The sequence below is a fragment of the Hippocampus bargibanti genome, linkage group LG13 (genome assembly GCF_051943395.1).
Source record: "Hippocampus bargibanti isolate YZ-2025 linkage group LG13, ASM5194339v1, whole genome shotgun sequence".
Classification (NCBI taxonomy): Eukaryota; Metazoa; Chordata; class Actinopteri; order Syngnathiformes; family Syngnathidae; genus Hippocampus; species Hippocampus bargibanti.
The window spans coordinates 9,525,175-9,552,428 of NC_142746.1; the positions used below are offsets into that span (position 1 = coordinate 9,525,175).

The following is a 27,254-nucleotide window of genomic DNA, read 5'->3' on the forward strand; positions in this document are numbered from 1 at the left end:
ATATTTGTTTTATCGGGAGTGGCAGTTTCTGCCACGTGTTTGTGTTTACTGTCCATGCACCAGGCTTGTGTTGTGCCCCAAACTATTAAAAAAATATAATAAAATCCAAAAAGTTTTTTTTTTAAGCCTGACAGTCTTTTGACACACACACACACACACACACACACACACACACACACAAACGTACACAGACTCACAAACTTAAAATAAGACCACGTTTTCCCAAACTTTCTTTTTCCGATCCATATATGTTATGCAGGGGCGGGGATTACGTGACCCAATTTTGTAATGATAATAATCATCATCAACATATTGTGCTTTACAACTTCCTGCATGACTTTGTGCCAGGGAATCTGTTTACATTCATTACTACCAATTTCATCAGTAGAGAGAGAGAGAGAGAGAGAGAGAGAGAGAGAGAGAGAGAGAGAGAGAGAGAGAGAGAGAGAGAGAGAGAGAGAGAGAGAGAGATAATTATAAATACAGTATTAAATATAACCATGTTACTGTATATTTTTTGAGGACCCCCAAAATGCTTTTAATGTTCTTCCAATGCAGTTATTACATATTTAATGCTGTTATTCTTCAAACAAGGAATGAACATCCAGCGCGCTTAATAGACTTAAAATGCAATTAATGCATACTTTATGTGGTTAATTTACATATGAGCCTTACATGTGCCATGCATACAATTACTATTGCGTTGATATCCATACTGTAGATCAGTATGCATAAAGTATTATTACACACAGTAAAATAATCTATTTTTAATGCATTTCGTACACAAACAGTCCATTTGTACACATTTGGCACCATTAATACACTCGCAGTGCAATTAATACACACACAAACACACACGCAGAATTTCTATACATACAATGACAAGACGCCTTCCACTATAAATACCCAAAAGGTGCGAATGTGTGAAAAATGAAATGCCAGGGAGGAGAAGTGATACGTCTCAGCTGCTTTAGATGAGGCAGATGGAGGCCAATTGTCAGGGATGTAAACACACTGTGGTCCTGGTTGTGTGCACCTTTCCAGGCCCAAATGCCCCCCACTCCCCAAAGTGTGTGCATGTGTGTGTGTGCTGCCATGCAAGAATGCATGGCACTGCTGCTTCAATCCGGAAGGTATGGAGAAGTGAGGATCACCCGCTGGGAATCAAATTAAGGTTGGACCTCTCCAGTTCATTCCCCAAGAGGAAATACCTGTCGATGGAACTGAACTGTTTCTTCAAAGAAACCTTTTTCCCTCACGACTGCCACTTTTGACCAACTAGTCATGAATTAATCTGCTCACAATGAGGCCCAAATGGCAGATGTGTGACACACTAGGAGCTCCATTGACCTTACTTGTGCAGCACTCCTGGCATGTAAAAATGGCCCCACAGCAAACACTAAGCTGTAGCATCCATTGACGAAGAGATTGTCTCACATCTCCTGGTCCACATATATCCGCCTCAATTCCAAGCTACGACATTTCCATTTCCACATTGGCGCTCTGCGTTGACGCTCCTTTCTTCTCGTCTTTAGTAAGTTGAAATACAGTAAAGTCTCGTTATATCGATATCGGATATATCGATAGTCCCGGTTATATTGATACTATTTCTATGCACGCACAGAGAAAATTACATACAAACAGGGTCGGATATATCGATAGTCCCGGTTATATCGATATTTTTTCGGATTCCCTTGAATATCGATATAACGAGACTTTACTGTAATTAACCAGTGAGGACAAAGATCATTCTTCAAGTATAGTGACTAAATGCTTCAATGGCTTTTCATGCACACATCCACGCGCACATGGCAGAAGAAAGTCACTTGTTTACGCCGCCCTCACTGTATATCTCATCAAATGATTGAATACAGGCGCTTCGACACAGCTTACTGCAAACAATGTAGGCTACTGTCAAATATTAAACTTGCACGGCAACACAAGTTAGCGCGAGTGTGTGTGGATGTCAAGAGACACACACGCACATACGTCGGTCTGGAAACAATCTTCCTTCGGCCTGTTGGTGGACCAAATAACCCGTCGCCATGACAATGCGTCACACTCACCCGCGTGTTGGTCACGTGCTTGCGTTTATTCTGATGATGAATGAATGTGAGCATGTGTGCCGTCTGGGAATGTGTGTGTGTGTGTGTGTGTGTGTGTGTGTGTGTGTGTGGGTGTGGGTGTGTGTGCGGGTGTGTGTGTGTGTGTGTGTGTGTATGTGTGTGTGTGCGAGTGTGCGTGTGTGTCTAGTCGTGTGCGGTTTCTGCCAGCTTCAACAGACAAGTCACCATTCCCGAATTCGGGAGAGGGAAAAAAAACAGACCGCCACCCCCTCATCGATTTCCTGCTGTGTAACTAATATGGCGGCCGACCCGATTTGACCGTTTTCCACATGACCTCACTCAATCCTGGCACGTGTGAGCTCCACACGCGTCAGACGGGATGCTCGATTAGCACGAGTATGTGTCAAACTCTACTTTTACACACTTGTATTTGGTTCTGATTCAAATTCTGATCCTGATTGAAGGCTGGTGTGGTCATGACCCACCAAAGCCAGCAGGTGGAGGTCTGTTAATCTCATTACTGCCACCTACAGGACTGGAGTCACACAGGCACATATCAAACCATTTAATTTAGTTTTAAAGGACAGCCGACGCCCCGGACAAGTTGTGTCCATAATTTGTAAAATCACTTCAAATGACTTCTATTGAGCGTATTTTACAAAGATTCCATGGCATACAGCTATATTTTACGTTTTAATACTCGCGCTGAATATTCAGGAAGTCTTGTTTTCGAGTTGTTGACGATGCCTGACGTGACGTCACGTCAGGAACGCCCCTGACCGAGAAAGCGACACACAATGCATTTTGGGTACTTTGTTTGGTCTGAAAACTTCATGTTGATCCGTGTTGATGGCGAAATTAGAAGGAAAACACATAAATGACGCGATGGTGAATCGTTGTGTGTTGCACCAAGACTACTATTTGATACTAGTTTACACAAATTCCCAACAGACAAATCAGCCCATTTCCAATGGCGCTTGCGCGCCATCTTGTGCATTTTCGGGGAGCTACATTGGAGTCCAGACGCCTCAAAATGATACGGAAGGACTTCTTCAATCGATTGCAAACATTTATGCTTTCCTCTTCAGAACTATTTGAATCATATTCATAACTGGATGAGTAGCAAGAAAGCATATTCTCCGAATCTGAAGCCATTGTTTTGATTCTCGAGCCAGGCAAGACGTCCTGGCATGACGTCACGAACAAGAGGGCGGGACCTTCTGAAACTCGCCATTTCTGAGGTTACGTTGAAGTAGTTTTGGGATACTTTAAGTCATTTTTATTGGTGTTTTGCATTTGACTAAAAACATCAGCCTGCGTGTTTTGGGTATTTGGCTATAAAACGTTTTTCTGATGTCAGTTAGGAAACAAAAAAATGGTGTCACTTGTCCTTTAAGTCAGACTATGTGATATGCCGTATTGATAACTATGAGTGAGCGTTGCCGTGTTTGACCCTAATGATTGAACATTAAGAGTAATTCCAGGGTTGTGGGGGGGTTAATTAAGGTAATACATTTACATAATAGTTTGATTAGGCCTCATTACGTGCGGCCTGAAATGCCTCCCCCATTAGATCCACTAAATGGTCTCCATTCCCCCTCAACACCTACTCAATCAATCCTCTGTCTCCTCTAAAGCTTCACAGAATGTCTTCTCTGACACCTCCATACCTCCCAAAAATATCTTATTATCACTTTATGACATCGAGGCAGCATTCTCCCAAAACAATTCTTAGCTTTTATCAGTCTATCTCCACAAAGTCTCCAGTAAACAGTGTATCAAGGTTCACATATGTCTCTAAGAATGGACTCCGCGTATGAGAATGTTATCCAGGCTCGACTAAATATGGCGGAAGACAAACATCATTATTATTATTTTCATGACATATTCTTCACTGGCCAAAATATAAATAGAAATAATCCTTCACACACTAAAGGTTATTGGTTGAAAAACGACACAATTATCATAAAAGGGGTAAAAAAAAAATCTGGATTAAAACTGCTCGGTTTAAAAAAAAAAAACAACAACAACAACAACAACAACAACAAAGAAACTATATTGATAAGAAAATGGACTGAACCATTTTATGGGTCAATCTGACCCAAGTTACGTCAACATATTTATTTTTAAGAAAAAACTGGTTGTGGTGTACTAAACAAACCAGAAAGTTGGGTAAAATTGACCCAATTAATGGGTCGATGCAATTTGGATAAAGATTGGGTTGTTTTTGACATAGCCATTTAATGACTGGTGGTTCTCAAATTGTATTTATGTATTATTTTTGGTGTACAAAATCATCTTTATCTTTCTGCAATAACCCCCCAAAAATGTTGCTCCAATTTGTTCAAATGAGTCCCTTTCTGTTCAAAAAGTGTTTGTTTGTTTGTGTATTTATTTATGTATTTATTTATTTATTGGTCCATATATTTAGTATGTATTTATTTATTCACCAGTTCAGTTATTTATTATGTATTTATTTATTCATTGTTTATTTATTTATTTATTTGCTATATCATATAGTTGTGTAAAAAAGGTGAAGTCAACGATTTGTTCTGTGAATGAGCCACAAAACAAGCCAAAGCTTTAAATGAGGTTAGGGGGGGTTGTGGAGCGGGGTTGTACATTTCATTTGAAGTGCCCCCCAAAATTGTGTTGGTCTCCCCTCCTCTCTTCCCCTCCAATCTATTCGCCATGCTTCCTCTATTCTTTTTTCTCATCCCTCCTTCTGCGCACAAACTGCCCTTTATCACTCCTCCGTCCTGTCATCGTCAGTCCTCCAGCCCTCTATGCCAGGCCCTGTCCACGCCATCCGCCTTCATTGACCCCCTCCTCCCTTCTTCTACCTTTCCTTCCTTCGGCTTCATCTCCCACCTGTTCATCATCCTTCCATCCATCATCCCTCCATCCTCCATTCCAGCTGCTGCGAGCACAGCGGTCTGTTAGTCGTTGGCTTCTTCTCCGGTCCAGAAGGTTGAGAACTACTCCCCATCTGCTCTCGCGGGACAATTATACAGGAAGGCGCGCACGCGGAACGTCTGATAGGTTAATCCCCTTCACTTTGTGTTTGTGAGTGTTGGTAATTTACAGGATTAAACTCTGCTTCGTTTGGATCCAGTCCAGGCCGATAGTTCGACTTGCGTATGCGTCATAACGAGAAGGCTGCTGCGCGTCCATTCAAGTGGCTTGAAAGCGCTGCATGAACCACACGTTTTGCTTTAATGCGCTCTTTTATATGTTTCAATCTCGCAATTGCGTTTACAAAGCTAAACACGACACTTTGACGCACATTCTTATCTGTACATTTCATTCAAAGTGCGTGGTTAAGAAACATCGTCATTTGTTGTAACCGGAAGGGTTATTTTATGATTTATTTCCACTAATGGCATTGTGTGCATCTGTGTGTGTGTGGTTATGTTTTGTGATCCCTGAAAGCCTCGATTAGTACCGTTCTTTGAACTGTCATTTTCGTGGATTTGGGGCTGAGTTTTTTTGTTTTTTGTTTTAATTTTTTTGGTCCAGATGGGGAAATGAAGATAAACAAGCATACACGCTGTTTGCCGAAAAGTACTCGATTGGCGGGGGTATATCAGCCCTGGGGTTGTTGTCGTTGCATAGTAGTGAGCTGATGTTTTTTTTTTTTTTTTTTTTTTTTTTCGTTATTTTGGCTTGAAAACAATTTGAAATCTGATAAGCATTCCCAAGGCCTTTTTTGTACATTTCTGCTTCTCTCTTCTCCTGTGTTCAGAATCAGAATCAGAATACCTTTATTCGTCCCACAATGGGGAAATTGGCATTTGTTCAGGGTATTTTTTATACAAACGTGAACTTTTTGGTACAAATCGTGCCGCCACCATTGAGTTCATTGCTAACTCAGCCAAACAAAACCAAACAAATCCCTTTTAGACATCAGCGAAGTGTAATTTTGTCGGCAATAGCAAAACGGCCTTGTGGAACATTATCGTTCCGAGCGGTTTGGTCCACCTGAGGTTGAATCGTGACCTTGCAAATACAAAATATATATATAGTTTTTAAGTGTCCCACCCTCTATTGCATAACATTCTTAAAGGGAACTTAGCACTGATAGAATATGGCTCTTAATAGTTTTGGCAAAATTGCGTCTTGACTAGGGCAAAGTTGAATCCAAGCTTAGTTGATGTCAAAGTAGCATCCGGAGTATGTCTCGTCGTGTATTTACAGGGTGTCATTATGCTTTGCATACCAAGCTCTGCCCCAGACAAAACTGAAAATAAAAATATTATGCAAGACGGTATGACCGATTCCTGTGCGATTAATTGGTTCAGAATGGGGTCCTGACTATTCAGTCAGGTCTTTCACGTTTTTACTTGGATACATTTTCGAATATTCTGGGCTAGTCATCATGGATTATGCCACTACTGAATGTCAAATTGCACCTGGATTTAAAATCTCAGAGAAGTTGATGTCATATTTTAGAATGACATTATTAAAGATCAAAAAATATTTTTTTAGTTAGACCTTGCCAAATAGCTTTGCACGGTATTTTCCTCTTAATCTCCTGGCCTTTTCTCTCACTTGTCCCTTTGCTTCTCTTTCTTTCCTTCTCTTCCACCTTTCCCTCCTCTTCAGTAAAACCATCAAGGTGAAAATAATTGACGACGAGGAGTATGAGAAGAACAAAACCTTCTACGTAGAGATCGGAGAACCTCGCCTGGTGGAGAACGACGACTCCAAAGGTCTGCAGGAGGAGACAGACTCATTGAGCGAATCATCGTCTTGTGCACCACATCTCATTGTGTGTGCGCGTGCTTGTGTTTTGTTTGTTCATTTGTGACATGTTGTTTGGTTTTATACCATGCATGCATTTACCATCCCCCTCTATGTATCTGTGTGTGAATGTACGTGTATGTGTGTGTGTGTGTGCGTGCGTGTGTGGGTGTCCCATACAGGAAGAGCATAACACTTAGGATCTTAGACCGTGAGGAGTACAATAAGCAGTCCTCCTTCTACATTCTACTTCAAGCCCCCCAGTGGAGGAAAGGCAACGGGACAGATTGGACAGGTGTGAGACCCCCCAGCCCCACCCCCTCCCGGTTTATACAGCAAGGAGAACTGTACCTTCAAATCAAATGGCCATGCTGTTTATCCATGATTTTTTTTGTCTATGTCCAACTAAAAACGTAATGAAAACATCACAAGATTTTTTGTAAATCATGTAACCTTTTCATGGTTTAAGTGTCACTATCTTCATAATCATGGCAACTTTTCCATAATTATTGTGACCTTTCTTTGCTGATTGGCTGGGCAAAAAGTCATTCCGCCATGTGGCATCCATTTCAACAGGCCTTTTGATTGAGGTGAAGCACTTCTCCCGCTTCTCTTTTTATGTTGACATTTTTCTACTTTTCCTCCTTTGCTTCCCTTCAGAAATTTGCTTGAGTGGGAATCACACCTGTCCTCTCATCTTCCTCCGCCGCCTCCTCCCGGCTTTCTTTTGTTTCTTCTTTTTCTCCCCATCCTGCTACTCAGGAACGTTCGCGGCTCCTTGTGCAAGATGTGAAATCTGTCGCTGTGGTTTATAATGTCCGAGCTTTCTAAATGCGACATTTTTAAAATGTTGACAGGTGTAATGTGAATTGTAGGGTTAGCGCAAAAGGCAGATAAAGGCTGTGCTTCACTCCAATTGGGAAAGATAGGAAAATAATAAACAATCAAATCACACGAATAATTCCACGACCCACGTTAGAAACCTGCACAACTTTCTTTATATAACACCGTAACTGTCCAACAATGTTCAACCACACACTGGCGCCGACTTTACGTAGAAAGCAGTAGTAGGCAGTGACACATAATTATAAAGACCTTGATATCAAGGAGTACCGAGTCGACCGTGACGACGGCGTCAAAGGCCAGACGCTGAAATCAGTTGCCAAATAATGTCTGTACCATTATGTAGACAGTTACAGAATCAGTCAGCGGATATTGCAACACCAGTAAGTAGATTGTGACGGCATCACTCAGTAGTAGTGATGCTACGAGCGATCGGCCACGAACTGGCCACCAATCGTTGTGATCGGCCGATTTCCAAAGATCAATGTCTTTCATCGCTGATTTCATAAAACAATCACGTACTTTGCAGATTGCCACCAACTAGAGACAAGATACATCACAAGATACATTTTCTGCATTCCCAGTTTGAAATAATCTCCCGTTTTGTAGAATAAAGGGATTTACATTAGGAGAGATTTTTTTTAAGATTCCTAAATGAATTAAACGGCATATGTATTAACCGATTAATCAACTATTAAAACAATCAGAATAATTATCTTTTACTACATGTATAGCTACTCCAAGCGATTGGAATGGATCGATCTCACGCATGGATAATTGGTATCAGAATCAGCAGCGTAAAACCCTGATCAGAACACAACTATTACGTAAACACTGTCAGCGATAGACGTTGATGATAGCAGGAAGTAGACTGTGACACCATCAGTAGGCAGATTCTTTACATTAAGAAGACAATCTCCGTAACCCCGCCGGTCAAAGCATGATGATGACATCAGTTGCAGGACATGTATGACATTCATTAGTAGACTGTAAAAAAACAGCAGTCAATGAGCCGTTAAATTAGTGATTAGACTGTGACAACATAAGTAGACAGTGACAATATCAGTAAGAAGACGGTGACATTCATCAGGACTTCATTATGACTCCAGTAAGTAGACAAAGAAGAGATGAGTAGACTGTTATAACAGCCAGTAAGAGGACTGTGATGACAACTGTAAGTCTACTGTCAGTCACCACGCTACTTTGTAGACAATGATAACAAGCTATCACGAGACTGTGGCAACACCAGTAAGAAGATAGTGGGGACACCAGTAAGTAGATAGTGACACCAGTGATAATACTATGATGCACAAAAGAACAACCAATGGATTGGGATTGGATTAGCCTTTATTAGTCTTGCAATGGTGAAATTTACATTTCACAGCAGCAAAGTGATGAAAGGAAGAGGAAAGGAAGGGAAGAAGCAGAAAAAATAAAATACAGGAGCTGCTGGAAAGGCAGCCACTCTCGCGGCGCCATCTTGAAATAAAAAAAAAACTAAATAACAAATAATGTGACAGAACACAAAAGGCAGTCATTCAATCTTAAGCACTTTCTGGCGCTCACATTTACACCGAGGGACGATTTGGAGTGTTCGATCAACGATCGATGTGTTTTGGCTGGTGTCTTCAGCGAGTAAAAATATATCTCAATAGTTTTCACTTGCCCAGAGGCACAATGTATGTATAGTATTTTACATCACCTCACGCTATAGTGTACACTAATTAAAGCTCGGTTATATTGCACACAAGGGTGCTATCAAAGATGTTTACCAGGCGCATGTTCATGGATCATAGCTGGGTTGTATTGCAGCGAAAAGATGAACCTCCCTTAACATGCACACACGGGAACGCATACACACCTTTCAACGCTTGCAGTCCTTAGCGGGTATTGAATGAGTTTTTTTTTTATGACCTCCATCTCAGCAATACTTTATGTGTCATCGGAAAAGTCATCAAATGATGTTCTCATTTCATAGTGCTCATCAGGCGCTGCGATACCCTTTATTGGTTTCGCCAACTAATGAGATTCATTAGAACAGCTGTGTCGTTGATTAGTCAAGCTTCTCGTGGTATGTCTGTGCCTGCGTTTTATTTTGGAGTTTTGGCCTACCAAATGAAGAGGTGTCACCGGAGAGTACGCTTAACTCCTTCCGAATAAATGACTTCACAAGTAGTAATATCAACTACACCATTTTTTTGTTTCCTTACGGACATCAGAAAACGTTTTATAGCATCTAAAATACACAAAAGACGCAGGCTGATATTTTCAGCCAAATGCAAAACACCAATAAAAATGACTTTTAAAGTGTGCTAAATCTGCAAAAAAATGAGCTGCGAATTGGGCATTTTCAGAAGGTCCCGCCCTCAGTTCGTGACGTCACGCCAAGACTTCTTGCCTTGCTCGATAATCAAAACAATGACTTCAGATTCGGAGAAGATGCTTTCTTGCTACTCATCCATTTATGAATATGATTCAAATAGTTCTGAAGAGGAAAGCATAAATGTTTGCAATCGATTAAAGAAGTCCTTCCGTATCATTTTGAGGCGTCTGGACTCCAATATAGCTCCCCGTAAGTGCACAAAATGGTGCCCAAGCGCCATTGGAAATGGGCTGATTTGTCTGTCGGGAATTTGTGTAAACTAGTATCAAATAGTAGTCCTGGTGCAACACACAATGATTCACCATCACATCATTTATGTGTTTTCCTTCTAATTTCGCCATCAACACGGATCAACACGAAGTTTTCAGACCAAACAAAGTACCGCAAAATGCATTGTCTGTCCTTTCTCGGTCAGGGGCGTTCCTTCCGAGACGTGACGTCAGGACTCGTCACCAACTCAAAAACAAGACTTCCTGAATATTCAGTGCGAGTCTTAAAACATAAAATATAGTTATAGGCGGTGGAATCTTTGTAAAATACGCTCAGTAGAAGTAATTTGAAGCGATTTTACAAATGATGGACACAACTTGTCCGTAGGTGTCGGGCGTCCTTTAAATGCAGCTGGTTTAAACATGGCCAAATTGAATTTCCAGATTTTTGTAACCAGTGCGTGATTCACACGAGGAAGCTGACTCACAACACGAACGACTCGTTTCATTTTCAACTCGCAGGTGAGGTCACGCACGCCTGACTTATGTGTGCGAGGGAGAAGTTTGCAGATGACCTCATGATATTACACATTTATTTTGTGTGGCTGAGAGAAAAAAAAAAAAAAAAGCCTCGGGAGCGCAAGAGGCGAGTTCACAGCAGGCTAAAAGTGCGGCGTGTGAAGAAGGAACAGCCCTGAGAGGGGGAAACAGCCCAAAACACATGGGTCAGAACCCATGCGCACTCACACACACTCGCGCTGATTTACACGCACATGCACACAGTGGATCTCTGGGAATATACATGACAGATTTTGTCTGACAGCAATGTCCTCTCGCCCTCCTTTTTACTTGACTTTCGTGTGTGTGTGTGTGTGTGTGTGTGTGTGTGTGTGTGTGTGTGTGTGTGTGTGTGTGTGTGTGTGTGTGTGTGTGTGTGTGTGTGTGTGTGTGTGTGGTGTCTGTTGTGTTGCATAACCTCCATGTTATCATCTGCTAATTATGTGAATGTTCACGTTTTTTTCCCCTATGTTCTCCAAAATATCCACTTCCCACAATGATTTGAGAAATGAAAAATACATTTTACCAAGCAAGGTATTCACGGGCCATTTCATCCCCAGTTGTCCCACAAGAGACAATTTAAAAACAAGCGATAGTCCACCTCCTGCAGTTGTCGCAGCCATCTCATGTCATTCAGCCGGTCTCTATGAGCATCTGTGGACATGTTATAAACTCTGCGTTTGTTTGCTAATGTGTGCTTAAATGAACGGCGATAGGTCTTAAGTGCTGCAGCATAACCGCGAGGGCCCGATTGTCACCATGGCCACTTTGACTTTAATTACGACTGTGTTCCGCACTCATTGTCTTTTGCTGATTGAACGAAACCACATTCACTGAAGCCAACATTTGACAATGTATAAGGCGCTCGCTAGTTAGTTTGTTAACTTCCATGCTAGCAGCTAAACGATAATACTGTACAGTACTTGTTCATTTTGTTGCGAGCTAATGTTATCCAAATGTCATGCATTAGCCCCTACCCAGATTCACAATGGATTTTATAACTTTCTTGCTAGGGGCTTGTATTTTTTTAAGGTTTACACCGAAATGTACGTTTATAACATGAAATAGGCCTCAAAGTTTCATTTTTTGTTTACCTCACAAAATGGTAGCTTTTTCACTGCTATACCAGCTGCTGAACACAATTAACTGACAAACAATGCAAAAATGTGTCCACTCAGTGCCAGGGTTTTTGTTATTGTCACTCAAATTTCAGGACCCACGGAATATTGAATTTTAGGACTACATAAACATTTAATACAACGTAAGAAGTCGTAGACTCTCTTCCTTCATCAGAAAAAAACAAGTTAATTCTTAAATGATATGGGTCTGGAGTTATATGAGCTTGAAATGAGGGTGGCTGTCCAAAATACAAAGCAAGACATACATATTGGTTTATATAGTGCTTTAACAACAGCTGAAGCTGGAACAAAGTGCTAATATGGAAAAAGGGAGAAAGCTGCCCCCTTGTGGAAAAAAAACATTGCTAGAGGCCATGGCCAGCGCTTTATCGACACCCAAGCAAGAAAAAAAACTAGAACAAATTCGCGAATGGCGCTCTATGTCATATTTTCAATTCCTGAATAAATTCATGAATGGCAGTGAATGAGTTGGTCATTTGATATATAATAACAAGTGAGTAAAATAAAAGTGACTTTCATTCAAAGCTTTTGAACTGCCTTGATAAATCATTTTGGTAAAATGTTTAAAAAAAAATCTAACTCCTATCATGATTTTCTCTGGCGATGTTAAAACACACTTTAAAAATATATCACTTGAGTAATAGTTTTTGCATGATATGACAATGTAGCTGAAATAATCGCTATCGGATATCATTAAACACAACAAAAACAAATTATTCTAATGTGAAAGTTTTGCTTGCGGTCCTCACAGAATGCTTTCTCATTAACACCCTTGAAACTCCCCAATTATTTTTCATCCCATTAAAATGTTTTAAGTGTGTCCCTTGGGTAATAGGTGTTTTGTCCCGTTTCGCATTTCACGATAACATCTCAGATTTAGTTTTGTGCATTTTTAGCATTGATAGCCTTATTCAATCGCTAGCGGGTGCTAGCTCATTCGTGCAGTAGATTGATAGCATAGTCTATTACGTGTTACAAACGTGTATGTGTTGTTTGTCCAGATGAGAAGCAACAGCAGAAGGAAGAGGAGATTGTAGAGGAAGAAGAGGCTCTGACGGGAAAGGACGAGGAGGAAAGGCGCATCGCCGAGATGGGGCGCCCCATGCTGGGAGATCATGTCAAACTGGAGGTGGTCATTGAAGAATCCTACGAGTTCAAGGTAATGCTGACAAAGTCATGCATCTATGGGCCTGTGTATTACAGTATTTGAAGAATAATTATTATTATTAAGAATAATATATTAAATAATTATCAATTTTCCTAAAGGGTGATCTCCACTTTAATTTACATAACGACTTCCATGGCTCATCTTAACGACATTCATTTCTGAAAATGTAAATAAAATAAACAATCATGGCCATTTACAAAAGTGAAACACAATTCACAAGATGTTGCAGTCAAGAGCATGAGGCGGTCCAAAAAAATTCATTGCCATGACAACAATTAACGTTGACGCTAATACGGCACACAATTTCATCTGTGCTGTATGTCATGCATATTAGCATATTTGACAATAAAGCTGACTTTGACTTTTTGACTTTGAATTTGCCTATCCACCATATCACATTGCTTACATCTATCTATTACTCCCACCTACAGGACGGGAGTGGAACCGCGTAATCTATTTTGATTGACATTTATTTCTGGATTCCAATAAAACCGAATCTCCTAAAAGGGAGGCAAAATTCTTGCCATTTTGCGTCATCTAATCTCTGCTTTCAATAGTCCTACAGATACATATGTGCATCGGTGCTAATTAAGCGAGCAGCGGGACCGTTATCGCCCTTCTTACTTTGCACTTCAGAGGAAGAACCAGGTTGCTAATTGTGTTGAAGTAATTTTGGAGGGGGGAAAGATAAAGCTTTGCGCGCGCCCACACACACACACACACACACACACACACACACACACACACACACACACACACACACACACACACACACACAATTTTAGTGTGTTGGTGTTATCATGACTTGTCACATAAATTATACTGCACCAAAGTCCAATAAAAAAGACACATGAATTTACAGGAAACTTTGGGTCTCTGCTGAAAAAGAATAAGGACGAAAAGCAGTGGTATAAATGCAAACCATTTTTTTTTTCGGTGTATCAGGCACCCCCCCAATGAATTGTGTACTTTTTCCCTGTATAAGGCATACTGGACTACAAGGCGCACCTTCAATGAATGAAAAATGCTTTCCAAATACAGTAATACCTCAGCTTACGAACGCCTTGGCTCACAAACTTTTCAGCTTACGAACGTTAAAATCACGAGAATTTAATCTTGGCATACAAACTATTTTTCGGGATACACATGGAGCGCAACAATGAGTAATGTGTCGTTTGTGAACGAGCCCGTTTTCCAAACAAGGAAATGGGAGTGGACTTTTTTGTCCTCTATTCCCCGCCCCCAGTCTTGGTTAAAGCCGCACGTGATTGGTCAAGAACGCAGCAGTAAGGGGGGGTTACAGAAATACAGAGCTGCAAACATTCAATAGATAGGCAGACGACAGCGAGAGAGTGAGAAAATGGATAGAAAACAGTGAAATTTGGACTTGTTTGAACTTTGATAGTTCAAAGCCAGAGTGTAGACTGCAAGGTTAAAATATCCCATCAATTAAGCTCCACAAATAACCCACACAAGCCATCTGTAAAATTATCGCAGAGAAAGCACGACAACTTCACTCGGATATCGTCAAGAGGCAACCTGGAAGTTCGTCATCCATTGATATTTTTTTTAAATATCTGTTGGGGCACTGTCCCACCTGCCCCAAAATTATCCCCATTTTTTAAACAACCAAATTCTTGCCATTTTTGCCAGAACACGGTGGACAAGCTTATCAAGAAGACCAATCTGGCTCTACTGGTGGGGACGAACAGCTGGAGGGACCAGTTTATAGAGGCCATCACAGTGAGCGCCGGTAAGACTCACTTCATATGTAAAACTGAATGTACATGTGTATTCATGCCGAGCCATTTCACCCATGATTGTCAAGTGGCTGTTGATTGGTAGGCTATCTATTCATCGGGCTCCATCATGTTGAAAGCAACCGCTTGGAATAAGGTTGATGTTGGCACATATATGTAAAGGTCAGGCCATCTGTCTACTTTTGAGAGGTGCCACTTCCTCAAGTGTGATTATGATGTTGTTGCCAGGCAACCAGAGCAAAATTCAAAGAACCGTGGCCAAGAAATCATCTCATGTGATGATTATTGCGCCTTGGAGCTGTTTCTGGTGCATTTACATATAATTGAAGGGTTTATGTACTTCCCGATGAAACTATTTGAAGTGATTGAATACGCCCAAAAGTTTCAATGTTGCTTGTGCTACTTGTTTTGTTGTACTCACTGACACGTAATTTGCAGCAAGGTTGTTCAAATCTAAATACAGTATATGGACACATTTTCCACATTGACGCCAGAAGTCTTACTCACTTGTTATTATATATCAAATGACCAAAAATGTATGTTGAAAGAAAGTTATTTCACACCCGAAAGCACAAAGCATTATAGGTGGTTCGTGAGTTAGCTAGCTAGCTAGCTGGTTAGACAATTGGTTAGTTGGCTGGTTGGTTTAGATTAGTTGTTTGGACACTCCTGTCCACTTGAATCTGGGCTAGGGAACAGTGTTAAAAAAAAGTTCACACATTTGTGATGAAGCTAATCATGGACTGTGACCCACAAGACCCAACAAATCAAACTATTTGACAAAATTACCACCAGTTATAGGGCTGGGTTATATTTGTTCTTTTTCTGGAGGCCAGAACTCTCTGCCAACAAGATCTAACAGAACAGATGGATTTATGGCAATGGGAATTACTGCTACCTGAAGGACTGAATTGTTATCAGAGACGCAAATGATTTTTGGCCCTTATCTGAGGTCTCCTCTCTTAAATCCACGTGAAAGTGACACCTTCTTGCTTCTTCAGGCCTTTCAGAGCGAAAGCTGATTGGTTTTTAAATTGTTGTTGAGGTTCAGTGACTTTCTCCCTTCCTGTGGCTTCCACACCTCATTAGTTGCGATAAGTGCGAGGTGGGAGGTTAATTACCTTTTCTGGTCAGTTCAAGTACTGTATGTCAAACCCAACCATGGCGTCACGGCCCAGCTGGGTCTCGGGCCCTTCTCTCTGAGGTTCCATCTGGTAATTGATTGAAGTTGTTGTGTAATGGCCAAGTAGATTGAGATGATCTGCACGTCGCCTGGAAATGAATGAGAAGATGAGAGGCCTTCCAGAAGGACGTGTTATTCGACCTCTCATTATTTCAAATGCGGCGCAACACAGAATGACTCCGGATTAGAAACAGCATGGAATATTGATCATGATGTGCCACAATGTGTGTTTTGTGTTGTCACATTATTTGTCATTTAGTTTTTCTTGTTTTTTTATTACTTCAAAATGACGCTGCGAAAGTGGCTGCCTTTACAGCAGCTCTTGTATTTGTTTTTCTATTTCTGCCTTTTCTTCTCTTTCTTCTTCATTTCATAACTTTGTTGCTGGGAAACGTAAATGTCTCCACTGCCAGACTAATAAAGGCTAATCCAATCCAATTATTTTCTGTTAGAAAGATAGTCATACTGTGAGGTTTTTGTTTTGTTTTTAGGACGACACATACCGATGACACCCCAATATAACCAATTCACTGCTATTCCCGAATTTATTCGGGAATTGAAAATATGATATAGAGCGCCATTCCCATATTTGTTCGGGTTTTGGTTCTTTATTGCTGGGGTGCTGGTGAAGCGCTGGCCAGACCTTGGGCAATGTTTTTTCCCTTCCACAAGCATTTCCCTTGTTTTCATATTCGTGCTTTGCTCCAGCTTCAGCGGTTGTTAAAGCGCTCAGTAAACCAATATGTACATATGTTGTATTTTGGACAGCCACCCTCATTTCAAGCTCATATAATTCCAGACCCATACAATTTAGGTATCAACCCTGGAATTTGAGTGACGATGACAAAAACTCTGGCACTGGAGTAGACACATTTTTACAATCACCAGTGATTGGCGGATGAAGAGCCTTTTTGGTGTCATTCGACCATACCACCTATCTTATAAATACTGCCACAAACACCACAAATTTGATCTAAAATTATGCTATTTTTGTGTGTGTGTGTGTGTGTGTGCGTGTGTGTGTGTGTGTGTGTGTGTGTGTGTGTGTGTGTGTGTGTGTGTGTGTGTGTGTGTGTGTGTGTGTGTGTGTGTGTGTGCGTGTGTGTGTGTGTGTGTGTGTGTGTGTGTGTGTGTGTGTGTGTGTGTGTGTGTGTGCGTGTGTGTGTGTGTGTGTGTGTGTGTGTGTGTGTGTGTGTGTGTGTGTGTGTGTGTGTGTGTGTGTGTGTGTGTGTGTGTGTGTGTGTGTCTTCGCATTTGCAGGTTGATGACAGCATATTTGACAGGAGTGTAGTCACATGAATATAAACATGAGCATGTCAGCACAAATCAGACACTCACACATGCATCTCGGGCTGCTGTCGTACCGTTGCAGCCAATGTTTGTGTTTTAAATTGGAGCTGTCAAGACATCTCGGGAGAACAATCAGAATTTCAGATTGGCAGATGCTGAAAATAATCTCAGAGGATTACACACATGAAAGAAAGTTTGAAAACGTAGTGTGAGATGCACTTAAAAAGTGGATTTGATGGACTATGATGGCTTTTTGCAATTGAGTTCAATCATGAAGGTGCTGAGTGCTACGAATGTTAATGGGAGGTCCAAACTTCTTCTGGGTTTGATGTTGAATGGAAAGCATGTTGGTTTGTTTTCAAATAAATGTATACACTTTCAAATAATCAGATCAAAATCCATCCATTCATTTTCCACCGAATGTGAAAATGCATTTTAGGCAGCACATTTTAAAAAGAATAATTATTGATATTATTGCATAACAACTCGCGCATGTTGTTTTGTGGCGGGCCATGGATTTCACCACTCGGCCATCAGTAGTCCTATGTCAATCCAGACTGAAAAAAAGTGTGGTTTGATTTACTACAAGTCCACTAGAAATAACTGACCAATCTTTCTGATGTCGTTGGGACCCCTTTTGGGTTGCTAACTAGTAATTTGATTGATTAGAGCAACAGGTTGATCGACACATTTGATCCAGAGCTGATTGTGAAGGCATCCAGGTGGATTTCTGACTTTGCTAACAAATGATGACTGAAATGTGATTGGTTAAATCCTTAAATATGAAAACACACTTCTAGAAGCAACGTAACATGGTCAAAGTAAGAAAATGAAGCTGACAGACAATGTGGAAATATTTAATCAGAATTCATGGACAAAATATAATTAACATCAGTCCGTTACCTTACGTTTTGTAACCTAAAACTAGAATATATTTAGGAAACTGCGCTGTAATATAAGATCACACCTTGAAGTCAACCTTTGTCATACATTGTAACCAATCGGAGCATGTTCGCTCTATTTTTGTGCTTCCCAAAGGACGGGTATACCCTTATAATTAACACACAGAGGTACTGGGGGGCGCTGACCTTCTATTCGCTGTCCCATTTATACTTAATGAGAGGCTTAACCGCCATGTACTGACCCCTGGAAAATGGAAACATTTATTTTTAGCCACATAAAAGTCTGAATGATTTTTACTCTCGAAAGAAATAACGTCAATGTTCCTTCTCATTATTTATTATTTTTACTCTTCTTCTTCTTTTCCTTTCGGCTTTTCCCTTCAAGGGGTCGCCACAGCGAATCAGTGACCTCTATCTGGCTTTTGTAAAAACATTTTTGTGTTTCTATAATGTATTTATTTATTAATGTATTTTTAATTGTAATTAATTAATGTTAAATTAAATAAATCGAGTAATTATTTAAAGTATTTAGATATTTTGTGGAATTGTATTATTATTTTTGTATTTGAATCGACAAATCATTTTCAATATTATTTGTATGTGTGTTTTAATATTTTTGTGTTCTATTTTTATAATTATGATTTTTGAGTTGAGTTGAGTTTTTTTAACTTGCATTTTTATGACATCTAATTAATTTTTAAATACTCGCCAACATCATTTATACTGTAGAAGATCCCCTTGAAATCAAAACATTTGTGAATACAGTAAAGTCTCGTTATATCGATATTCAAGGGAGTCCGAAAAAATATCGATATAAATGGGACTATCGATATATCCGACCCTGTTTGCATGTAATTTTCCCCGTGCGTGCATACAAATAGTATCGATATAACCGGGACTATCGATATATCCGATATCGATATAACGAGACTTTACTGTAATATTTATTTTCTTCTCCTCTGTCCCATTTTCGGGGGAATCCAGGCGAGGACGACGACGACGATGAGTGTGGCGAGGAAAAGCTGCCGTCCTGTTTTGACTACGTCATGCATTTCCTCACCGTTTTCTGGAAAGTTCTGTTCGCTTTCGTGCCTCCCACTGAGTACTGGAACGGCTGGGCGTGCTTCGTCGTGTCCATCTGCATGATCGGGTTGCTCACCGCAATCATCGGTATGATCCCGCACCACAAATCTGTGTGCGCTTGCCTGTATTCTAACTGTTACACTTTCACATGAATGTGCGGTTACAGGTGACCTGGCGTCTCATTTTGGCTGCACTGTGGGTCTGAAGGATTCAGTCACAGCGGTGGTGTTTGTCGCTTTGGGAACATCGGTACCAGGTGAGCTCATCAAGACTACAGTGGCCGATGACTGTCATTAGCATGTCTTGCTGGTGATTTCCATTGAATATTAGCATCAAGCTAGCAGACATCATGGCAACGTTCTGTGGTTGTTTTGAAGACATAAAATGGCAATATACAGATAAAAGCTTATTTTGAGAAGAATCGGTCACTGTTTACGAAGCTGGTTGTGAATTGGATCAACAACGGCTCATGTCACAAAAAACGTTTATTGGACCAAGAGCCATTTCTGGGCCGACTACAACTGACGAATGACCTAAACATAAATTTATTTTCAAGATATTCAATAATATTTTAACATCAAATAGTTCTGTTAAAATATCATTTTGGTTCAATTCAACCATAAAATTAACTTTAAAAAAAAGTTGCTAAGCGTCATGTTAACATAATGCACTGTGCTACAAATGGCTAATGGGATTTAGCATAGATATTACAGTAAACAGGAAAAAAATAACACATACAGTGCCATACAAAAAAACAATAAAAAATAACTTGTTGAAGCTACTTTGGAGAGCTTCTTGGCCCACTTCTCCTTGTCCTTCATTTTGCTACATCCTTTCACTGAAGCTCAGTCTTAAGGTACAATGTGATTATACTCTGAAGGTACATAGACCTAAATTCAGATTTACCGATATAAAAGTTCAATTAAAAATCTGCAATGAACGACGATAAAGTGGGCGTTCTGTCTTATTGGACAATTTGGATATTCTTCCTGTTCCAGCTTTCGCAGGGCCTTTATGAGCATAAGACGCTTCCAGGATTTCTCATTTAGGAGATTTGTGTCATATTGCGTAACATTTGCAAATCAGCGCAGCCATTTTGTGCAAAGAGAGTCATTTGCTTTCAGCACATTTTCAACTGGGAATTGAAAAATAAAAAAACAAGGCAGTACTGTGCTGCAATTATGTAAATGATTTAGTCCGAAAGCAGCCCTTTAAAAACAATCAGCTGGTAGAATGAAGTCGAGAGGCTGCAGTTGAAGCGCAGTTATTTGATCAGAAAAGGAACAAAAGGACACTCAATATGGAAATACATGTTTGTTTTTGGGGTTCAATAAATACATTTAATCTTTTTTTCCCCACTCGCATTCTACATTGTTGTTACTTCCTGAAGAAATGAACACTTCTACTGTGTGCAATAAATGTAATCCAAGCTGGTTTGCTGCTTAAATGGGTCACGGTGGGAATGAAAACAGGAAGTCTAAGTACTAACAATGAAGCTTTAAAACACATATGAATCCACCTACATTTTGCCTTTGGCTACTTACCGATACGGGATTCTAGCTAAGGTAAAAAGAGTATTTCAGTGTGAAATGTTTTCCTGACTTCCTACTTCAGCCACTACCTCTGAAGCCAAAGAAGTTCACTGGTTGACATTCACCAAAAAGCATCACAGTAAAATAAGCAGACTTTTGGGGTAATACAATAACATACAAAACAATACATATTGTTTAATATAGCGCTTTTACAACAGCTGACTCTGTAACAAAGCATTTAACATGGACAGCTATCATATGTATAGGAAATAAAGCAGTGACAAAGATAGTAGAAAGCACCAGGGAGGAAAACCAAGATCAAGTCAGATAATGTGAAAAGGACTTTTGAAACCTCTATCTCAGAATTTGAATCACACCTGTTTAAACTGAAACTACTTCGTCGTTCCCACAACAGACAAACCCCAAGCCATACAATGCTGGGTAATGTTTCAATACACACACACACACACACACACACACACACACACACACACACACACACACACACACCATCCTACATCATACATGTGAACAAACAACTGTGAGGCCATGATTGTGTTATTAGCATGAGGCTATTTGTCATGTCAGGATCAGGCGGACTTACAAAGCATTAACATGATGCATGGGACAAGCATAAACAAAACGCACGCACACACACACACACACACACACACACACACACACACACACACACACACACACACACACACACACAGTGATGCACATACTGGAGGCCAAGAAAGCAGTACTCACCATTTAGTGTTATTAGCGCATACAGTTTCCACGAAACAAATTTGCCGCCGTTGCCGTGACGATTAACCTCATTTATCACCCTTATCCTGGGACACACAAACGCACACAGAAAGTAATATACTGCTTGCGAGGAAGTAAAAACGAGTGGTTGTAGTAAACACCTGGGCTGCATCGTTTCACCGCCAAGTAAAACTCATTGGAACAGCAGGAAGTGTCGACTGTGGACAAAATGTTGGCTTTATTCTATGCTTAGCAACACATCCAATCATTTCTAGCCAGCGCAGCGTCGGTGAAGTGAAGCGTAGCTGACAAAGTCCATTACGTTCATTCAATGTGACCTTTTCATGGTGCAATGAAAAAAAATGCTTTGGAACACTCAAGACATTCTTGAACATTTTTTTATTAGTTTAAGACTTTTACATCCCAAGATGATGAAAATGAAGCTTGCCATGAGTCTAAAACACCCAGGGACCTCTACTGAGCTAAATTAGCCATTCCCGTTTGTGCTACTGTACAAAGCAAAGTACAAATTGGGTGCGAGGTCCACAAAAAGTTACGACACCTCCAAACAAACTAATTAGAGTTCGACAACGGAAATTGAAGGAGCTTGTTGATGAAACTCTCCTTAATCGTCCTCCCGAGGCTGCGGCAGGAGGGGAGAAGGGAATGAAGGAAACTTAAAGGACAACCGATGTCTCCGGACAAGTTGTGTCCATAATTTGTAAAATGGCTTCAAATGACTTCTACTGAGCGTAATTTACAAAGATTCCACAGCATATAGCTCTATTTTACGTTTTAAGACTCGTGCTGAATATTCCGTACGTGACGTCGCTGAAGGAACGCCCCTGACCGAAAAAAAGGACACATTGTAGCAGTCCTTCCATCACGTCAATGCTTGTTTGGTCTGAAAACCTCGTGTTGCACCAGAAAGAGCCAGAAGAGGGCGACAAAGCTCCATATAAGGAATTTATCAGCCGGTGGAAACAGGCTGATTAATTCCTCACAGGGAGCTTGGTCGCCATTTTCCGCCTCTTTTTGGGTGATACATTTCCCCCCAATGTTGCCTCAAAATGGCACGGGATAAATTCTTGAATCGATTGCATCATATTCATAACTGGATGTGTAACAAGAAAGCATGTTCTCCGAATCTGAAGCCATTGTTTTGATTCTCCAGCAATGCAAGACGTCTTGGCGTGATGTCACAAACTGGGGGCGGGACTTTCTGAAAATGCCCAATTCGCAGCTAATTTTTTTGCAGATTTTGGACACTTTAAGTCATTTTTATTGGTGTTTTGCATTTGAATAAAAAATATACTGCGTGTTTTGGGTATTTTAGATGCTTTAAAACGTTTTTCTGATGTCAGTTAAGAAACAAAAAAGTGACGTCGGCTGTCCTTTAAGCAGATTGTCGCGAGCAGGGCGTCATTCCCACATGGCAGCTTCTGCTCGGGAGAGCAGGTGGACGCTCGATTGAGAGTCGGGAGGCGAGCTTGCTGCAGAGAAAACACGCTTGACGCTGAATGTCGCTGCAAAAGAAAAAGCGGTGGGGGGGGGGGTGATGTGCGGACAGTACTTTGAAGCAAGCACCGCCTCAAAATGGAGGCAGGTGGTGTGAAGACACATACGGGAGAGAGAGAGCAGAAGGTCCTTGAAGTTTCATAGCGAGTTAGATTTATCTTTGCAGTCTTTCTTTTCTTCGGTTCATTGCCTCTCAACCCCTCTGCATTGCCATCTCCTTTGGGTGTTCCCATCATTTTTTATTCTCCTTTCTTTTCGACATCATCCGTTTTGGCTGACGTTTCTAGGCCGGATCACTTCTTTGCCCTCTTCTGCTCCCTGATAGCCCTCATTTGGGTACTTGTGAAAGAGTCATTAATAAAGAAGAGGTGCTGACCTGTGACTGCCTGTTTGCTCTTTGGACTCTTGGAAATGTTTTGGAGCGCAACCTTTTCTCAGGGAAACGTGTTGAAACAATTGGCGGAGTCATTTCGGGGGCGAGTTAACTCATTCACTGCCAGACGATGTGCAACAATGTGTCCAATGCAGTGCCAGGGTTTTTGTCATTTTCACTCAAATTGCAGGACCCACAGAATATTGAGTTTTAGGACTACTTAAACATTCAATTCAATAAGAATCCTTAGACTCTCTTCTTTCATCAGAAAAAAAAAATAATCCCTACGTTACATGGGTCTGGAATTATCTGAATTTTAAATGGGTGTGGTTGTACAAAATACAACAAAATACATACATATAGATTTATACAGTGCTTTACAAACAGCTGAAGCTGGAACTAAGCGCTAACATGGACAAAAGGCAAATGCTGCCCCCTTGTGGAAAGGAAAAAACATTGTCAGAGATCTGGCCAGAGCTTTATCGGCATGACACACCAAAACCCGAACAAATTCAGGAATGGCGCTCCATGTCACACTTCAATTCCTGAATATTATGTTTGTTTTCTTCACAGACACCTTTGCCAGCAAAGTGGCGGCCATCCAGGATCAGTACGCCGACGCCTCCATTGGCAATGTGACAGGCTCTAATGCTGTCAATGTTTTCCTAGGAATTGGGGTGAGTACCTAGAGAAGCATATATTTTTTTTTAGTTTTTTTTTTCGTATTTTTTCTTTAGTTATCTGACAAAGTTTCTTGGATAAGAAGCGAAACATCCGACACCTTCAAAGAAGTACAGATGACGGCTGAAGAAACGCTAGAGAAGCATAATCATTTTCAAACATGGGGAAAAACACAAAGAATTTGACAGAGGGGAAAAAGCGAGAACAAACGGGAGAGGTAACAGCGGGTTAGGCTGATGAACAAGAGAGATTTGGAAATGTGTAATTTGTGTCATTAGTTTATGGATAGATGGAGAAGAGAAAAAAGGGGAGTAGACTAGTCAATTGTAGTGGACGAGGAACGATCAAGAAATCAAATGAAGAAGCCACACGTTGAGACGTAACAAAAGCATTTATAAATAACAGTATAGTATCATGGTTTTAAGTACTTGGGTTCAACTGTCCAGAGCAATGGAGAATGTGTAGAAGAGGTACAAAAGTGTGTCCAGAAGCTAGGAAAGGAAAGGTGTATAAAACGGTGGTGAGACCAGCCATGATATTTGGACTGGAGACAGTGCCACTGAAGAAAAGAAAAAACAAAACTAGGTTAGATGGAGGACATTGATTCGCTGTGGCGACCCCTGAAGGGAAAAGCCGAAAGGAAAAGAAGAAGAGTCTCATGTATTGTTTGTCTTGAAAGTGTTGATAGCGCCAAGAGGTCAGAAGGAGATGTATTGTGTGATCGAGGGAAAGCCTCAGACAGGGCACCAGCCAAAGGACTGCAAGACTGCACAGAAGGAAGTCTGGAGTGGCGGGAAAGAACGTGTGTTTGAAAAATTGTATTGTAATGTATGAGGGTAGCAGGAAAGTGGTGAGGTGTAACAGGAGTTAAAAGGCAGAGGTGAGATTTCATCAGGGATCCACTCTAAGACCCCTTCCTTTTTGCTATAATGATGATAGACTGACAGATTAGGTTAAACCGGAATTCCCATAGAGCGCAATGTTTGCAGATGACATTGTGATCTCCTGTGAAAGCAAGTCGCAGTCGGGAGATTTGTAAAATGCCTGGAAAGAAGAGGAAGATGGAATATATGTGTATAAATGAGGAGATAGAGAGCGGCTACGGGGAGACGGGAGAGTGAAGGTGGAGGACTTGAAATACAACAGTCCGGATAAATGGGGAGTGTGGTAAGGAGGTGAAAAAAAAACTGATCCTAGCTGGTGGCAGCAAAGTGTCTGGGCTGTTATGTGATAGAAGAGTCTCTGCCTGGATGAAGGGGAACGTATATAGGGGGACCTGCTACGCTTGAATGCGGCTCAATTGCAATCCGTGCTAAGTTGCCATAACCTGATCAAATATAGCAGAGTTTGAAAGCTTGAGAGGTTTCTTATTTGTGCCGTGTTTGTATTTTTCCCCCCGTTTGGCACCCAAGGCAATCACCATTCTATTGCATTTTTACGCAACCAATGGGTTTGACATTGGCGGTTTAAAGGCAGCCTGTTATTTCTTTTTTTTTGGAGTGGGAAAATTTTACCCTTGATTGAAGATCCGATCTGTTTGGGGACAGGTGGCTTGGTCCATCGCCGCCATCTACCACCAGAGTAAGGGAAACACCTTCCGGGTGGACCCGGGAAAGCTCGCCTTCTCCGTCACGCTCTTCACCATCTTTGCCTTCATCTGCGTCGCAATGCTGATGTACCGGCGGCGGCCCGAGATCGGTGGCGAGCTGGGCGGGCCGCGGACTGCCAAGGCCCTGACCACCATGCTCTTTGTCAGCCTTTGGCTCCTCTACATCCTCTTCTCCTCGCTGGAGGCCTACTGCCACATCCAGGGCTTCTAGGATGGTTGAAATCTGATCGTGGGGGGGGGGCGTCTGAGGGGGTGAAGTCAAGGTGGCCCGTTTGGTCTATCATCCCCTCTCTTTCCGCAGAATGACTGACGAATGAATGGATGAAGGAGTGAAGGATACGCCAAGCGCATGTCAAAACACGCGCAAAGGAAATGGGGACATGGAGTCACAGCAACTATCTGAATGCATTTCTTGACTTAACTTAAACAATAGCCACTAAAATAATGGTCTTAAATTTGCCGTATGTAGAGTTTGCACACTTGCTAGTGTTTTAAAGAGGTGCAACCCAGACTGATTTTGTTGTTTGTGAGTGCGTACATGAGTGGACGATATTGACTACATGACCACGGGAGACGTCGGGAGAGCCAGTATACGTGTGTATGCCAATGTGTGAGTGTGAGTGCAAGTGTGTGCGTTTGTGGACATCACTGCTGCTTAGGGACTCAAGTACTGAGTAGTCACGTACTGTGAAAACAAACAACCAACCACAACAAAAACTCACCTCTGTTTTTGCCGCGGGAGACTGAAAACGCTTTTGTCAAGTATTCCATCCGTTTTGTTTGGTTTTTCCGTTGGCCTGTAGAAACGCTGAATAGTTGTCCACGAGATGTAAATCAAGCCGAACTCCCCCCCCCCCCCCCCCCCCCCCCGGCCCCCCCAGACCCCTCTTGATGCGAATGTTTTTCCTGGTTGCGCTCTCACGGACATCTTTTCTATTAATTTGTACTACAGGCGGATATGAAAACGCGTGCTTATACCTTTAAGAAGGCCTCGTCCAATCGGACAAAATGGCCACCGTACCGTTAAAAACTGTTAAAGAGTATTTTGTGTGAGGAGATATATATATATATATATATATATATATATATATATATATATATATATATATATATATATATATATATATATATATATATATATATATATATATATATATATATATACACACACACACACACACACACACACACACACACACAATTGCGCATGAGAGAGTTTAATTTATTTGTTTTCCTCCAGTGTATATGTCCATAAAGACGTGGAAGTACCACCATCAGTCAAACCTAATTTTCTGATGCCTTGCTCCCATTCAGTTTCTGTGTGTCTTAAACCACAACTCCAAAACACTCTGAACAATCATTTATTTGGACTTTCCCGAATCCTTTAAGGGCTGACCCTCCCCCCTCATCCCTTTATGACAACTAATCCTGAACCCCAACTTTTCACCTCGATTGTTGTTT

At 41.1% G+C, this 27,254-nt stretch overlaps 1 protein-coding gene across 3 annotated transcripts in view; it reads left to right on the forward strand.

Moving 5' to 3' along the window:
* The window catches only part of slc8a1b (solute carrier family 8 member 1b), a 95,774-nt gene extending 68,887 nt beyond the window's left edge, over positions 1-26,887 (forward strand). For 2 of the 3 annotated variants that reach the window (XM_089011731.1, XM_089011732.1), the window contains exons 5-11: positions 6,992-7,104; positions 12,943-13,100; positions 14,763-14,862; positions 19,229-19,414; positions 19,494-19,583; positions 24,077-24,180; positions 25,732-26,887. In XM_089011731.1, the coding sequence (XP_088867857.1) occupies positions 6,992-7,104; positions 12,943-13,100; positions 14,763-14,862; positions 19,229-19,414; positions 19,494-19,583; positions 24,077-24,180; positions 25,732-26,004 (1,024 nt within the window). In that variant the 3' untranslated portion in view covers positions 26,005-26,887. Of the gene's footprint in view, positions 1-6,671; positions 6,779-6,991; positions 7,105-12,942; positions 13,101-14,762; positions 14,863-19,228; positions 19,415-19,493; positions 19,584-24,076; positions 24,181-25,731 lie in introns of all 3 variants that reach the window. The other variant, XM_089011733.1, reaches the window with a different exon arrangement.
* Positions 26,888-27,254: the final 367 nt, after the last annotated feature.